Below are 17902 nucleotides of genomic sequence, written 5' to 3'. Positions count from 1 at the left end.
CGACGTGAACAAAAATGGGATTTCCGTGGATGAAAAACGGATATTGGGAGTAGGGTGTGTAAATGGCTAACGAAAGATATGAGAACAAGCACACATGTTGTCGAAATTAAGGAAGGAAAACTGCCCAAATATATTTACAGAACATACAAGTGAGCTTCTTTCTAAGTGGTCATCACGAAAAAAAAAATGCAATGTGAACAGTCAACAACAACAAAAAAAAAACCTTCCAAGGACGGAGCGACCACTACCAACTGCCAGGTTTATTGCACTCAAGGCAATATGTTCAACACCTACCGCGGTGGCATAGTGGCTATGAAATCGCGCTCCTGAGCACGAGGTCGTGGGATCGAATGCCGGCTTCGACGACCGCATTTCGATGGGGGCGAAATGCAAATACCATGCCTCGTGCATTAGAGGCGCGGCCTATTCTCTGACGCGGCCTATTCAAGTACATGTAAAACGCAAAAACGCTTTTCTGAAATACCTCCTAGACCTATTTTAATGAAATTTGTTGCATTTAAAAGAGAAGATTAAATTCTAGTGACTGTTGGATGCGGAATTTCGAGTTAGGGCCTGAATTTCGTTACAATGATTTTTAACAATTCGAAACTTCAAAAAATATAGAAGCACGACGTTTTCTGCTTAATAGCTCTCGATTAGGAATAGATGTCACGGTTCTGTAAGCGTTATCTATTAGAACATTCAGAGCGGACAATTTCGATATGTCAGTTTGTATCTTACGTGAATTTATTACGTTGAGTACAAGGGTTCTGCAAAAGCTGTATTCCCATATTACAAAATTTTTCGAGGTTTATGTGCAACATATCAATTTTGTCCACTTTAGATGTACTATTAGGTGCAATAAACTGAATTATGTTAACGTTTTTCATGGTTGAGTTAAAGAGTTGGAAACTATATAGTTTTGTTTTCTTAAAATTTTCGATTTTTCCCAATTTTATTTAAGAAAATGACGGCCTAATTTAAAATTTTGAGACCAACCGTCACTAGATTTTAAGTTTTTTTTTTTTAAATGCAACTAGCTTCGTCGAGTTTGGTGCACTGGTTGCCGAGAAAAACGAATTCTCCTTTTACATGTATTTAGATAGGTCAAATTAATCACGAGTCCTCCACCACGGCGTGCCTGCTAATCAAATTGTGGTTTATGCACGCAAAACCAAGGAATTTAATTCAGTTCGATATATCCAACAGGCAAGCCGCAAAATTTAACAAAAGCATGACTGCAAAAAAAAAGGGAAAGGTACCGATAAAAGGCACATATTGCTAGCTATTCAAAGTCAATCTTTCGTTAAGGGGTTCAATGCTATCAAACATAACGGCAACTTTGTTTACTTTCATGCTGTGGCACGCCTAATGTCATACAGTGTTTATGTCTACCGGGAGTACAGCTCTGAAGATTAATCTCATGCAATTCTACGCTCATTCACTATACCCCTTTCGCAAGCTATGCCGAAATACAAACGCGAAATTCGGCAGATGCTCCCTGTTAGATGTTGACGCTGCGATCTCACGACGACGGCGACGTCGACGACGACCAAGCTGACATCTTCTCCAGCGTGTCACATGACCCCCGGCGGCGGAAGCACCGGCTCGGGGCTGGTTAGAAGGCGGGCGAGTGATACAGCTTAAGACGCGCGACATGGACCACGTCGGAGCTATGCTGAGCCACGGTTGGCTCAAGAGGGGCGATTTCGTACGTGACGTCAGTTACTTTACACAACACACGGTAAGGGTCAGAGTAGCGTTAAAGTAGCTTCCCCAAGAGGCCAACGCGTAGCGACGGCAAAAAAAGGAGAACCAGGGTGCCCAGTGTGTGATGGACGTCACGATGGCGGGCGTCATATAAGCGCCGCTGATTGTCCTGCGACTCCACAAGTCGACGTCGGGCAATATGGCGCGCTTCTTGAGCTTTTAGTATGGCTTCACGGGCGTACTCGCACGTGGAATTCAGGCTAGCATGCAGAATGGTGTCGAAAAGTAGTGTGGGATCGCGGCGAAACAAGAGGAAGAATGCTCACTCAGTACGCATTCAGTATACATGACTTCAGTACAATTCATGCAATATTAAACAAAACTTATATAATAATTACTGTGTGATTGCACTACTGTTTACTATCTCCGCTAATGAGAAATGAAAATACACTTATATACTTACGGTTTTCATATTTGTTCTTTCCAGCTTCTGGCCCGTAAGTCAATATATATATATAGCTTAGGACTTGTTGAGTCCAAACGTTTCCTTTTTTCTATGAATGGAGCTGCAGAGCCCGAAAACAAGCATGCAGTGTTTCGAACGCTGTCGTAGTACTCATAGTCTGACACAATAGTCATTCTAAATTAAACATAAAGCTTTATTTTTTTACATAAGTCCTAATCTTACCACACATTGCTCGACCATCAAAATTTCCTTTAAAACCATCCCGTGAAAACATTGAATACACTTGAGAGAATATGTTCGCGCCAGCAGGTACTAAACATTAGCTACTATGCTGAGAAACAACCGCACTGCCAGAATTATTTCAGTTCTTTCAATGCTGGCGTAATTTGTTCCTTTGGAACGGATTGTCTAGTTGAATACCGACAGCTTTATTCCGGTTGTATTAATAAAGCAGGGTGGTATGGCAGCTTTCATACAAGAACACCTTATGTATAAGAGTAGAATAAGACGTGCCTCCTAGTGCTCGTGCCTGAATAATTCCTTTGCACTTGAATGAATAAACTTACGATACTCATCTCAGGGTAATTCTGGTCTAATCAAAAATACATTGCTGGGCTGGTTAAATATCTCCTAGTTTAAGCCAATATATGTCCTCTGCAGTATGAAGTGCTTCCCCAGAGATATACAATTACCTTTGTCTTGTCCAATCAGACGCAATCTCATGTCTACAAATCTCCTAATTTCATCACATCACGCCACTTCGTTACCTGCCGTCTCGTGTTGATGCGAGACGGAGTACAAGCGTTCGATCCCGCTCTGTATTCGCTTATCACGCCTGCGCTGTGACAGAGAGTGTTCCTGCTCATCGAGCAAGCTCTGTTCATGCTTGCCTGTGCTCACGTGACACCATGCTTGGTGATTGAATCAGCGAATCTTTATTGCAATTTCTGCGACGTGTAACGAATAAAACTGCGAACCTCACTATGTGTGGTTGTCGAATACTGAACTATTACTATCTACGCTGTGCCTTTCGAGCGAATGTGCAACTCCTTTTTTTTTTTGAGGTTAACAGGATTTTTCGAAATCGCTTATACCATATAGCAGATATCTATTCATTGAGCTGGATTATGCAGAGAGTTGGACATTATACTAAAAACAACATTCATACCTGACAAATAAACAAAAATTTCACTTATCAACACTTTACGTAACTGACAAATTGAAGCCAGTGATTTCAAGGAAGATTGACTTGGTTTCGAATATTAAAACTAGCACCAGTCTGGAGATCACTATCTGGAGATCACAAGAGCACCAGTCAATTTCACTATCAAAATTCACTGCTTTTCCATTGTCTTTTCAAATAAAAACGCCTTTGCGCAAAAATTACTGGAAGCATTTCATCCCACACTTTTGGAACACACATATAGAAACTGATGTCATGCCCATAATTTGTCCGTAGCATATATGACGTTTGAAGTCACCGGCTACAATTCGTCATCTGCAGTATTTGCTGCGAAGTAATAATTTAAATGTGAACGAGCGAAACAGGGTTATTAGATATTCATTTCGATTTCCCGGGAAGACATTGTCCTCCTCTATGTGACCAACATGAAGACGTGGAATTGTGCTACATGCTAAGTTTCGTTTCTAAAACTGCATTTATTAATTTTTTTTTAAATGAGAAAGCCAGCAACGGCGTAGCCTTCGAGATCTTTTTCCGTTTCACAGCGGTAACCACAGCTGGCGCGTCAGTTTGGGCCCCACATGCCATTTCTTGTGGTGATCTGGTTCACTCAAGTATCTTATTATTTACTAAAATTATGGTTCGCTACTGATTTTTTAATTTTTAATGCGTGATCGCAAGAGCTCACTGACACAGTTACTCTTTTACGGTTGTACTTTGATTCGAAGCCTGACACAGTTTATTCAATACGTTTGGGAAGAAAATATTGAAGTATTTCCGCTCATTCTACATGCGGCAAAGTTATATGTAATCCAAAAGTTACGATAGTAACCCAAATCTTTAGCAAGATTTCTGCTTTTGTAACTGTGAAGCGCAGCTGACTAATATCCTTGAAATGTACATACACAGAATTTTTTTAATGGCATTGACCCATGGGGCTATAACACGTAGAATAACAAAATTAAGTGACACATGGGCGACTAATAAGCAGATGTTCTTATGAAAATTTCAGATGATATTGAGGGAGCAGCTGACGTCTAGGAGAATAAAAACTAAGAACGAGGGAGTGTGGATTATCAAAGGGCAGGCGGGAGGAGAGTTCACATTCAGAACAACAAATGGAATTAGACGATAATGGTTCTTTCTGCTGAGCTAGAGGAGAACCAAAGAAACGCTGCGCAAATCGTTCAATGTACAGAAGAGATCAGATGTGTTTCAATAGAGAAACCGTAACGAAGGGAAGCGCTGTGGTGCATAGCAGAGAAGTGCGCGGTGTGATAAGTTTGAAGGCACAAGACAGCGTCGACTGACACAAGACGCAGGTATAAGAAAGAGCAACTGTGAGTGGCCTTCATCCTACAGTGTACACGAGGTATCGCTATGCGATCGCCCTTTCGACCACGGCTATGTTTATCAGCTGAAGCGTCTTAGTGGCATTGTTTTTCGCGCCCTGCTGATTGTGAATGCGGAAACTACCATCCAAACTTCCAGCGAGGATTCCCAACAAACGTCGATGATCTTGGCCGCCATCGGTCTATGCTGCTTCGTCCTTCTTGCCGTCTTCATGGGCTACATGTTGCTGGGATCAGCGGATGGTAAGTGAAAAGCAAATTCGTACACGCAATCGCAGTGGAATGGCAGGCAACCATGGATGTCCTTGAGAATCGCGGCTGATTGCGAATGCCTCGAAAGATTGCCATTGAAAGAAATATATGTGTGAGCGGCTGCTTCAGTGACTTTCTCAACCAAATATCTATATTATCTAAATCAAGGCATAGCACGTATACCGAAGAATGTGAGACTTCTTTTCTCAAGAAACTTTTTTCCCCTGCCCGTCGCTTTCACCTAGAGAACCATTTACGTGCAACGCCTCCGACACCATTGGCGTAGCTAATAACCATGCCAACGTTCTTTGAGACGTTTCGCTTTGTAGCTGGCAGGGCGGCGTTACTCCTATCCAGGAGCAGCTGAACGAAGTGGCGCGCCGGACCGACATGGCGCAGCCGCGTATGAAATGAAAACCGTACGGGCAGTCAAAGCACAGCGCTCAACTTTGTCATTATTGCGATCCAATTACATGGACACTCCTGGGGCCTTATAACGTAAAACTGTTCCAATATGTTGTTATTCCAATCTCCTGACGTCAAATTTGCGTAACCGCCGACGCAAGCATCGGGCGGTCACCCGCAGGGTTGTCTGAACAGACCAGTCAAACGCTCTCCTCGTTCATAGGAGGTCACTTTTGTTTCCTTAAAAAACAAATAACATTGTCTACACTGAGCGGCTTGTCTTATCACATTGGCTGACAAGAGGTGAGCAGCACGCTCAAGTGGAGAGGGATTAGATAGGGCCGAGCCACTGCACTGAAAATCGATAACCGGATGACGAGGGTGGCGCCGGCGCCTGCGATTGGTCCGCTCTCCCTTACTTGGCTTGCGGCGGGTCGTAGACAATCGCGGCGGCATACAATGGATACTTAAGAATGACGCTAAAACGGATCCTCAGCAAAGAAGAGTTGGCAGAGCCATGTCCGAAACGTGCCGAAAGTGCTCGAAAACGTTACGCGGCCACGCAAAATGTTTTATTACACGAAAATAAGCCCATGCTCTCCGACAGGAGCGAGCAGCCAGTGCCTGAGCGATCGGCGGCAGCCATCGTTTATTACTTTCGGAACGGGGCAGCCTGCGGCTATTGAGAAGAAAATTCAGTTTTGTTAGGCATATTAATGCATCTTTATCGCGTACACGTAACTTTGACGTGGTGAGTTTTTGCAGTTTTGTGACGTCACGTGAGAGGCAGGTGAAGCGGGCGCAGCCCGAGAACATTTGACCAATAGCCGAGGGCTAATGACGAAGAGGCGTCGAATCAGAAATAACCATTTTTCTTTTGTTCGGTCAAATCATGCATAATCCGTGTGAACATGTTATATCAGATGGGGAGCTATCGCAGTTTTCGTGACGTCGCGTGACAGATAGGTGATATGGGGGTGGTCCCAAAAAGTTTTTGACCAATCGCGGAGGGCGGATTGCAGAATTGGAATAGAAAAGTTTCGACCAGTTTTACGTTATAGCGCCCCTGGCGCATTTTCGTCGTCACCGTCGATGTCGCCGCGATGTTTTCCCAATGCAGTCCAAGGGCGATAACACCGTCGCCGCGCGTCGTATGCTGTGTGTGCGAGTGAAAGCACGCGGGGGAAGCCGACTATCATGGCTCAATCCGGCGCACGCGAAGCAAGAAAGCGGAGAGACAACGCGCTGTGTTCCGTCGCGGAAGGACGGAGGCAGGGAGCAGGGGCGGCGTTGTGCTCCGGAAGCAAACGGCCATCGCTGTTCAATCTCGCGCGTGATACGGCAGAAAGCAGGGAGGCAGCGCGGAAGGCACGGGGGGGGGGGGGGGGGAGTGGAGGTTCGACTCCGCCGAGAAGTGCGTACTACGCACCTTTGAGCGCGCTAGCTCTTGCGTTGGAGTGAGACACCGCGAGAAGGTCAGTTCACTCTCTACAGCTGCCACTTTTGCTCACACCAGCGTTTTCATAGCGAGTGTCCGCGCCCATCGAGTGCGATGTGATCATGTTTGCTAGTTCGTGATAACGCCATGCTTGTTAGATCATTTAGGCAGCGATTGTTCCCAAGCTTACACAGTCAATAAAGCTACTATCCTTACTTCAGACAGCTGCCTACTAATTCGCTATCGCAATCGATTATTCGCCTTTCGCGTGAAACGGCGCCTTCCTTCTGTCAATGTTTCGCCCTTCGAACCAAACTGCCAGCTTCAAATATATTAATTAATAAAATTGCCCGACGGCCAGATTTCAACAGCAGACCTCTAGCGCAGAAGCCGCATATTGATGCCATTACCCAACGGACGCTGTTCTCCTACAACAGAGTGCATCATACTGCAGTCCCTGTTTTCTTATGCAGATCTCCGGAAATTATTTAAAATAACTGACACATCGTCATACGTCTAACTTAAGGCCCATCCCTAAGATACTGCTGCAAAAAAGAATATGACCGTCCAAAACCCCTCCTAGTCTTTTCGGTCTAGCGGTGACGTGATAGAGTGCCATGAGCAGTGACTCCACTCCTATTTCACCCGGAACTCGCTCACGAAGGCAGTCTTTCATGAACTTCACATGGAGGTTCAATCGCCTCCCAACTTCTTTTTTAGGCTGTCGCTAGTTTAGAAAACACTATAGAAAATTTTTAAAATTTAAGACAACTCTATTATGATGATTACAATTCCAACTCGGAGAGAAAAAAACTCGCATCACACTTGCGCAAATTCTGTGGAAGATTACATTTAGAACTTACAAATTTAATATATTATGCACCGCTCTGTACTGTGCCCATATTTCGTGATTAGGAGTTTTGAAAAACCCTCGTTAACATTGTAACAATCTCACGTAAGCTGTGCATTCAATTATTTTCTTTCGGCTACATACAACAGGTGCATTCTACATAAATGCAGTACTTGTTTCTGGTCCAGAATAAGGCGCATGACGAGCAGCCATAATTTATGTCTCTCTCTAAATTGCATCAAATTTCATTGAAATCGATCTAGTGGTTCTCTAATAAAACAATTTATGAGTTTTTCTTCTGTCTCAGCAAAAAAAAAAGATAAAATTGGCGTTGGCTACGAGCTGAAGCTCCTTTTTAATGAACGACGGACATGATGGCCACAAAATAACGTAAATACGCGTATCGTCTGCAATCATATTTCAAGCAGCACACATAGGCCGAAAGATGTGGAAAGAGAAAGCGTATACAGGACAAGAGATTATACCACCTACGTGTGCCGTGTCTTTCGAGGACAAAAAATTGCCCCGTGCACCTGTCCCGCGTCTTTTGAGGACAAGCAATTTACCAGCGTACTTGTCCCTTGACTTACCAGGACAACCAATTGTTGCTTATACTTCCTCCCGTGTCTTTAATACCGCGTGCGCTCTTTCAACTAACAGCATTACACAACTCACCCAACCATATACTTTGCTGCTACTCTTCCCATCTGCCTTAGACGTAGCGAAAATTGAAACGTGTTGGATGGTTTTTTTTTTTTGTAGTACAGTTCGTAGCATTACACTCAACGAGGACTCGACAAAGATAGGGTTCAAAGATAGGGTTCATACCGTTCGTTGACTTCACATTTTCCCTCTGTGTGCAGCTGAAGAGCCGGAAGAAGCGGACATTTTTGGTGGCGGCGGTGGTGAAGGTGGTGGAGGTGGAGGAGGAAGTGGAGGGGGCTCGCTGCCACCAGCTGTGCCATTGCCACCACATACAGCTCGGATGCCCGGTGAGTGTTCGTCATCTTGCGCTTTAAATTTTTTTCTATTTAGATGAAGGAAAGAAAAACAAGCAAAAATACTTAGACGCATATCCATTGAATGGCAGTTGGTCTAAATACTTGTAACTTGCACTAGTAAAGGGAAAAACAGCCACTGACAAAACAAATTCGCGCAAAAATGAAACTGTCAGGTAAAGTCATTTTTAGATATTTAGCCCAGCTAGATTAAAAAAGAAAGATCATTTCACCTGTAGATAAAACAGCACGACGTACCCCTACGGCGACCGAAATATTATACGCGAACGATATAAATGAGCGATTTTACCCTACAAAGACGCTGACAAAGACTTTGGCATTCTTTGTAAGAACGCGATGCAGTATAAACTGGCACAAGTCTTTCTGAAAGCAGTTGTCCAAAGAAACCGTAAAAAGAAGGCAGCTTAACTGCTCGCGTCAACGATGGTCAATGCAGATGTTTAACATGAACATGAAAGAGTACTTAAAATGTCTTTAAACAAACAAGGCTAAGAAGCATTGTCCCTAGTTAAAACAGCTGAGGCAGCTGAAAGCGCCAAGGTTTGATGGATTCCCATCTACAGCAGGTAGTTCACCAGCCCTTCCTGAGGCAGGTATAAGAATGTTCTGAATAGTTCCTTTACCAGTTATTAACCACCATACAACGGTAGAGGGAGCCGAGACAAAAGCCTCTTGAAAATGTACATGCCTCTTTTTTTATCCGGTGCCCGCCTCTGTGCCGGTTCCCGCTTCTACAACTTCACGCTCATCTGGTATGGAGTTTATATCAGCAATACTTCATCTCTGGCGTTTCAAATGAATGCCGGCATTCATTCAGCTAACTGCCACATAGAAAGTATTTACAAATTGAGTGCACAAACCTCATAAATACATACACCTCAGTACTTTGGTGTCACTTACGCTTCGATTGCTGTACTGGGGAGCTGTCCTTCTGCGATGTAAAAAAAAATGCTACTGCCCAAAGGTTGGGCAAGGATGAGGGTCAGCGAAGCAGGTCTCTACAATATCTTTAAAGTGTGTGTGAGCGTGAATCATCGCATCTTTCGCCACAAAGACAAGAGGAATGCAGCCAGCTGTTCAACTCTGCTCAAACCACGACAGTCACCGCACGCGAGTTCCTTAAAACTGTTCATCTCATTGCACCTGCGAGCTCTGACGTCGGGACAAGTACACAGCTGTTCTGACTGTCGCTACAGCCCTCTAACGTGACCGTTTTCTCATCGATAAAAAGAGCTACCAAGTGTTCTCCATTCGCGGCCGGTGCCAACAGCAGCCCATATATTCCCCATCTACACTTTCTTTGTACCTCTGTCAGTCCAAGTCTTCTCCGGAGCTTAAAGTAGGAAAATTCAGATCCTTAGGCAGCGCTTATCTCATTGTTGCAACACACGCTGAGCTCCAAGGCCAGAGTTTGATGATTCTCCGCTGTTGGTATTCGATTGTCTTGATGACAATTGTGTTATTGTAAGCAGTGGAGACAGGATGACCATTGCGGGTTATGTCGTTATGAGGGCCACGTTTGAGAGCGCAATGGGGAACCTTGCGGTGAATTGTTAGAATCTTTTTTCGACCTCAGAAAGAGTGCCCGGCATCATTCAATGACGACATTGCGGATGGGAGTAAAGGAAGGCGTTGCATTCTCCGAAAAATAAATAAACCAAAACAAAAAATGGGCTCAAATCCATTCTGTGAAGGTCGCTGGCCAGCGAACCTGCGGTATCACCTGATGCAATAGGCCAATGTGACGTAGCCATGGTAGTAGTCCTGCCGAGCCTGAGAAAAACGCCGTTGTGCATGTTGACATTGCTGTTGCTGTTGTCACTCGTTTTCGCACCGCTCTTCTGGAGTCCTAAGTATGCCTGGCCACCCCATAACGCTATGACAACACAAATTAAATCATTTGCTAGGCGGGTTCCTTTATACATACGAAAATGTAGGGGCATCAATACCTGCTTCGTGTGCCACAGTTAGAGCTTCCCAGCAAAGGCAGCTTATGTGAGCGTAGTTTTTACCGGGAAGCACTTGCGGGGAACGCTATGCGCGAAGGCGAGCATTCAGGTTCTTTTTCTTTCTTGTGCACGGCCGGCATCGCCGCTGCCGCGGATGCACGGAGGTGAGCGCAAGCTGGTGGTACTGCAGATAACCCAGTGGAACATGCGGAGCGAGCCTTCTGCTCTGATTGGTTCAGTTTTCTCTCGACGAATTCGGAGAAATGCCGGGATGCTAGTTATATGCAGCTTCGATATGAAACACTCGAAATATGGCAGATATAAACAATGGTTGACGAAACGATGTGAAGATATGTTTAAAGAAATGGCTGTGGCTTAGCTAAGGTTAAGGCCAGGATGCGAAGCATACTAGCCTTTATTTTATTTGTTGAACGACTGCTTAGCCTGGTGAACTGCTGTTGCTTAGCTATATTTGGTTCGGCTAGGCGAAGAAACAACTCATGCAGGCGAGCGCACTAGCTGAGACCCGGCTATGTAGCTACGCGGCCGCAAGCGAGCGCACGAGTTCAGCCTCCGCTTTTGCAGCTGTTATGACGTCATATGGTAGCTACGCGGCCGCGTGGTTGTGCGGCTAGTATGCTTCGCATATTAGAATCAAATTAATAACAAACATAGCAAACATAAAAGAGAATAGACCCACATATGAGACGTGCAGCAATGAACACTGGCTCATACCCTCAATGGTAGCTACGCGGCCGCGCGCGGCGCAGCAAGGAAGAGCGTGGTTGTGCGGCTAGTATGCTTCGCATAATAAAATCCGAAATTATCGATCAAGATGTGTGCCAGTAATTATGTGGCACCCTGTATACCGTGGAAACACTAAAAAAGAACGAACTACCCGGTGCAGCTTGTTTCATTCGGTGAAGAACATAAGGTTTTATTACGTCTACCGATACTCGCTGATTATTGCTGTAAATTCGTCAATGTTGCCCGCTATATCTTCATGGATTAGGAATCGTACTCCGTACTGCTTCTTACCTCGAAGTCCTCTATAGAAACGGACATGGCTATTGCCAGTTCTTCAAACCTCACCAGTTCTTCTAACCTCACGAAGACCGATGACATACCCAATAATGTCCGATAGTTCCACACTAGCTTCACTCGAGAAAGTTCGGGTGTTAGGCGCTGCCATGGTCAGTTTCCATTGGCGGCCTGTCCGAGTCTAGAGAACCTTAGCAGCTTTGGTTGCGTTACAGATCTGACCGCCGCCTTGGTGACGTGCTCTACAGCGGCTGGGGACTGAGGGCCATTGGTTGATCCACTGAGTAATTTGGGAGGGAGTGGCCGGATACTGCACCAGCGATGACAATTCATGTTCTGATGAGGGAGAAACCACACTACGTTAATGAACTGTGCCTTGATCAAGTTCGCCCTAATTAACGTCAAAGGAAGTGAAGTCGACTATCACCAAAGGCCAAGAATGCGACTCTCGGCAAAGACCGCGGGTTCTAGTGCCCTAATAAAGTCTATACTTATTACCTGTGTCCTAATTATATTGGCCTTATCACTAAACGTCACGGATTCGACTTCCACATAAGCACCAGGGCTCGACTCCCACCGAATGTCATGGGTCTGAGTGCCTGAACTAACTCTATCCATGCCTTTATTTTAACACTTTCCCTTTATTTTTCGCGTGATGAGCGGCATATGAGCAAGCTGTGGAAGAAAACAACGACGAACGCGCGAGCAGTAGCACGAGCGCGTATCTGCGCAAGGCGACCTCACATGACTTTCTGTACCAATACCATTATTAAAGCTTTCACCTTAGAAAAAAATTGCGTTAAGGCCTTTCGATACAAGTTTCTCGTCATACACTGACGCATGACATTGCATGATAATGCTTTTCTTTTTATGCACCACGTGGGAAACGTGTATGGATGGTATACATACCGGCGTAGATAAAAAAACTACAAAGTCGATGTCTAATTCAAAGTCTTTCATGTATGCAGGATACCCTAAAGTAAATCATTGGTTAGCCACAGTGATTTCAGCAACTCGTCAGTTTGGTGTCTCATGACCTCTATGAAATTGTTGAGATTAGTAGTCTAGCGAGACGATTTATTACATTTTTCAGCACTGAATTCCCTGCTTTGTACGTATGCACGTACTTTTCCGAACAAGGTAAGAAAGAAAAAAGCGAGCGTTGCCCGATGGTTAGTGCACCTGGTTCTGCTAGAAGAACGAGGTTGCATTCCAACGGTGGTCACATATTCATTTTTTATTACCAAGGCAAGGCAAGAACCTAACTAGCAACCAGGTACCTGCCGCAAAGTCCCAAGAATTAGGCAAGGAATGGTACGCAGTATAATATAGCTCTAGCTAACTTGTTTGCTCCTTCACGCTTGTTATCGCTTTGCCGTGATCGTGTTCATGCGTGCGCGTTATTTTTCGACGATGAGTAGCCAGCGCACGCCACGTAATTTAAAACAATCCCAAACGCGATGCGATGTGATGGCTGATGCTGTAGAGGCAGCATGTTTACTTTCGTACTCAGCTCATTAAATAACATTGTCGTCGCTGCGCGCCCACGTTTTGTAACGTAATACAATTTATTATTTCGTAGGCTTTTTTTTAAAGCGAGGACAGAAAAGCCGCTCAATATAGAGCGTGTCGAAAGCAATCGAAATTGGTCTTTTCGAAGGCGATCAAACACCAAAACTGTTATCATGTTTGATGGAAATGTAATAATAATGACGAAGGACACCAAAACGATGCAGTTATTTCCATTGTCATGAAAAGCTTTCCTTTCTTTTTAAACTCAGGGCAAGATAGCGGTGACATACTGCATATACCACAGGTCTTTTTTTTTCCAAATTACTGAGTTATATCTTGCCACCTGTGTTAAGCACTGCAACTCGGTCAGTCAGGTAGATTATCTAAAGCAGTAGTTGTTGCTCGCGAGAAAAATCCCCATATCCCCAGGTTCCTCCTTAAAATTACTGATTACCTTTAACTAACTCGCGCTATGCTCACATGTAGCAAATCTGAAATTTAACCCTTATGTACCTAAGTCCGTCTAATTCCTCTCTTTGCTGTCCGAAAGGTTTCGAATAAAAGGTAATTTCTTCAGGAACAACGTCTGCTGGTCCAATAACACCTGAGCAAGCAACCGGAGCCCCACCAGTTATTGGCCCAGCTGCAGTACTCAGTCCTACTCCAACCCCAACTCCAACGCCTACTGGAACACCTACGCCGGCTCCTATACCACGTGTGGCACCACCTCCCATTCCGCCACCGACACCACCTCCCTTTATACCACCGACACCAAAGGCCACTCCAACGCCTACTCCACGGCCCACGACAACTCCTACGACAACTACGAAAGCATGTAAGACCTGGCATCGTAAACTTTACCCCTTTTACGCAGTCCGGTGCTCCATTCGGCACCAATCTAGGGAGTCTTCTTACCTACATGAGCTTAAATGCTTTTAACATGGCGTAAGCGTTGACGAGAAGACTCCCGTTTAAATATATATTGCTACGGCACTACTATTCGATGCTATGTTCATGTTAGCCAAAAGCACGGCTGAACATTGAAAGTGGCTACACAGCTCTGAAATTAAAAAAAGCAAATTTACCAGGCAATATAACATTCAAATGACGCAGATACAAAATATCCTCCTTGGGGAGTTAGGCGTGAGGCTGGGGCGGTGTCACTGTGCACGGCACTGTTTCACGTTAGGCCTCTTTTGAAGGAAGTAGAAGGATCGTATGTCTGCTTAAACTTTTTCCACTACGAAATCTTCGGGATCTTCCAACATCATTAAATTGCACGTAAACCACGCTAAAAGCGCACATATTTAAGCTGCATTACCTTCGGGATGGGGGGTCCATTTTTAGACAGTACATACCCACCGGAGCGGCCCACATAATTTTGACGCCACAACCTTCGGGATCGGCCCACTTCTTCAGACTGTACTATGTCCAGTATAACGGTAAGCTAATACAGGAGACGAAAGATCTGATTAAGAAACGCCAATATATGAAAGCCTCTATACCTACAGCCAGAATAGAACTGGCAGAACGTTCGAAGCTAATCAACAAGCGTAAGGCAGCTTAAGTAAGGAAGTATAATATGGATAGAATTGAACATGTTCTCAGGAACAGAGGCAGCCTAAAAGCAGTGAAGAAAAAACTAGGAATTGGCAAGAATCAGATGTGTACGTTAAAAGACAATGCCGGCAATATCATTGCTAATATGGATAAGATAGCTCAAGCGGCTAAGGAGTTCTATAGAGATTTGCAATGTGCCAATGACACCCACGACGGTAATGGAAGACGGAATAGTCTTGAGGAATTTGACATCCCACAAGTAAAGCCGGAAGAAGTAAAGAAAGCCTTGGGAGCTATGCAAGGAGGAGAGGCAGCTAGGGAGGATAAGGTAACAGCATATTTCTTTATGGATGGTGAGCAGATTGTTCTAGAAAAACTGGCCACCCTCTATACGAAATGCCTCGTGACCTCGAGCGTAACGGAATTTTCGAAGAACTCCAACATAATCCATAAGAAAGGGGACACCAGAAACTTGAAAAATTATAGAACGATCAGCTTACTGTCCATTGTCTACAAATTATGTACTAAGGTAATCGCAAATAGAAACAGAAACACCTTAGACTTCTGTCAACCAGAGGACCAGGCAGGGTTTCGTAAAGGCTACTCAACAATAGACCGTATACACACTACCAACACGACTGATTCTTAGGCTAAAGGCCTTGTCACTATGAGTGAACACACTATCAATAAAGTGATAGAGAAATGTGCGGAATTTAACCAACCCATATATATAGCTTTCATTGATTACGAGAAAGCGTTTGATTCAGACGAAACCTCAGCAGTCATAGAGGCATTACGGAATCAAGGTGTAGACGAGCCGTATGTAAAAATACTGAAAGAGATCTACAGCGGCGCCACAGCCACAGTAATCCTCTATAAAAAAAGCAACAAAACCCCCATAAAGAACGCCGTCAGGCAGGGAGACACGATCTCTCCAATGCTATTCACAGCGTGTTTACAGGAAGTATTCAGAGACTTCGATTGGGAAGAATTGGGGATAAAAGGTAATGGAGAATACCTTAATAATTTACGATTCACTGATTTTGCCTTGCTTAGTAACTCAGGGGACCAATTGCAATGCACGCTCACTGACCTGGAGAGGAAAAACAGAAGGCTGGGTCTAAAAATTAATCTGCAGAAAACTAAGGTATGTTAACAGTCTCGGAAGAGAACAGCAATTACAATAAGTAGTGAGGCACTGGAAGTGGTAAGGGAATACATCTACTTAGGGCAGGTAGTGACGACGGATCCGGATCATGAAACGGAAATAATCAGAAGAATAACAATGGGCTGGGGTGTGTTTGGCAGGCATTCTCAGATCATGAACAGCAGGTTGCCATTATCCCTCAAGAGAAAAGTATATAATAGCGCTGTCTTACCAGTGCTCACCTAAGGGGCAGAAACCTGGAGGCTTACGAAAAGGGTTCTACTTAAATTGAGGACGACGCAACGAGCTATGGAAAGAAGAGTGATGGGTGTAACGTTAAGGGATAAGAAAAGAGCACATTGGGTGAGGGAACAAACGCGAGTGAATGGCATCTTAGTTGAAATCAAGAAAAAGAAATGGGCATGGGCAGGACATGTAATGAGGAAGGAAGATAACCGATGGTCATTAAGGGTTACAGACTGGTTTCCAAGGGAAGGGAAGTGTAGCAGGGGGTGGCAGAAAGTTAGGTGGGCGGATGAGATTAAGAAGTTTGCAGGGACGACATGGCTACAATTAGTACATGACCGGGGTTGTTGGAGAAGTATGGGAGAGGCCTTTGCCCTGCAGTTGGCGTACCTAGGATGATGATGATGATGATGATGATGATGATATATGTTTTATCGGCTATGACTCATTTTTATTTTTCCAGTCCTTGCTCTGCGGCATCGATTCGATGTCACATTCGTAAATCGAAGTTCAGTTGCCCACGACGAGCATTTGCAAGAATTCATGCCTGTCGTCTAATGTTCTCGCTTTTCACACAGCATTATTTTCGCCGCGCATTTTGCTCAGGTGTGAGCAGTTTCGGCACAAACCTCTCTCACTTCAAAAATTCCAGTCAAAATCCGACGAACGGACGACTTCGCACAACCAAGTGTTTCTTCTATCCTTCCAACAGTCGCTGGGTGGCCACAGCTGGTTAGTCCTTAACAATTTGAAAACAGACTAAATATGTGTTTCTGCGAAGCTGCACGCATCAGTTTCGGTCTTGCCACACAGCACCATTGATCGTACTAGACACAAGCCGCGTCACTTGCAGTACAGAGCTTTAAAACTGAAACATGCTCTTGATTATCACCGTTTCTGCAATTTATTACTCTTACGTATTATGAGCAGGAGGGCGAGTCGAATAATGTAGGGGGTGGGATATAGTTAATAGTTTATACACAAATAACAGTGAATCACATTTAGTATATAGTGGCAAAAAGAAAGGGTCACTTATACCCAATGTGCAAAAAGTAAATCCTAGGGATATAATTAATAGTCTGTACACAAATAACAGTGATTCATGTTTAGTATTGCAGAATTACTGGCAACAAAAAGGGTTGCTTATTCATAATGTGAACAAAGTAGTTCCTAGTTGCTTTACATTTTTCGATATGCTCCACGAAACGCTGTGAAAATAGAGCTTAGGATGTCACGGCAATATTCTTGAATATCACACGGACACCGCAAAACGAGGAAGCAAATTTCGTTCCAAGTAACAATCTGCATTCAGAGGTTCACGCGGTGTTTAATCTTTTTTCAACTAGATCTACATCGACCGAGAATGTCGGATGAAGCAGGTTAGGCACTTCTCTTTCCCGCCCGAACCCCTTCTTCACGCCCTGTTTGCAGTCTCTGTAGACGAGCTCGTCTGCACGGTGGGGGGAAAGGCCATCTTCCCCGAAATGATCCCGACTGACGGGCTGTGCGACTCCATCTACTACACCAACGTCGCGGTGGTTCATGGCATCTTGCACGGCATCGAAACTGAAGAAAGCTGGGCAACGTTCAAGCTGGTAATGAAGAACCTCACAAAGACTTCCGGTGGCATCGGATTCGATATCCGGTTAGTGATTTTTAGTTATCTCGCTATGTCAAAAAAGCAGTGCAGCTGATAAGAACTGCTGCATTTTGTAAATTGGAAAACGGGAAACACCTGGCACCGAGAAATATCCAATTTGAGGCGTGCTGTA

General features: G+C 44.5%; 1 protein-coding gene and 1 long non-coding RNA gene across 3 annotated transcripts in view; one reads left to right on the top strand and one right to left on the bottom strand.

Moving 5' to 3' along the window:
* Window positions 1–17902, bottom strand: part of LOC139053063 (uncharacterized) — a 407344-nt gene that overhangs the window by 79964 nt on the left and 309478 nt on the right. Inside the window, exon 6 of the long non-coding RNA XR_011510185.1 lies at window positions 8485–8683. This is a non-coding gene — a long non-coding RNA (uncharacterized lncRNA). The remainder of the gene's footprint in view (window positions 1–8484; window positions 8684–17902) is intronic.
* LOC139053059 (uncharacterized) overlaps window positions 1–17902 on the top strand; it is a 57180-nt gene that overhangs the window by 6843 nt on the left and 32435 nt on the right. For both annotated transcript variants that reach the window (XM_070530195.1, XM_070530196.1), the window contains exons 6-9: window positions 4851–4954; window positions 8520–8648; window positions 13755–14012; window positions 17562–17775. In XM_070530195.1, coding sequence (XP_070386296.1) covers window positions 4873–4954; window positions 8520–8648; window positions 13755–14012; window positions 17562–17775 — 683 coding nt within the window. In that variant the 5' untranslated portion in view covers window positions 4851–4872. The remainder of the gene's footprint in view (window positions 1–4850; window positions 4955–8519; window positions 8649–13754; window positions 14013–17561; window positions 17776–17902) is intronic.

The sequence above is a fragment of the Dermacentor albipictus genome, unplaced genomic scaffold (assembly GCF_038994185.2).
Source record: "Dermacentor albipictus isolate Rhodes 1998 colony unplaced genomic scaffold, USDA_Dalb.pri_finalv2 scaffold_63, whole genome shotgun sequence".
In the NCBI taxonomy this organism is placed as follows: domain Eukaryota; kingdom Metazoa; phylum Arthropoda; class Arachnida; order Ixodida; family Ixodidae; genus Dermacentor; species Dermacentor albipictus.
This window is presented reverse-complemented; position numbering and strand designations above follow the sequence as displayed.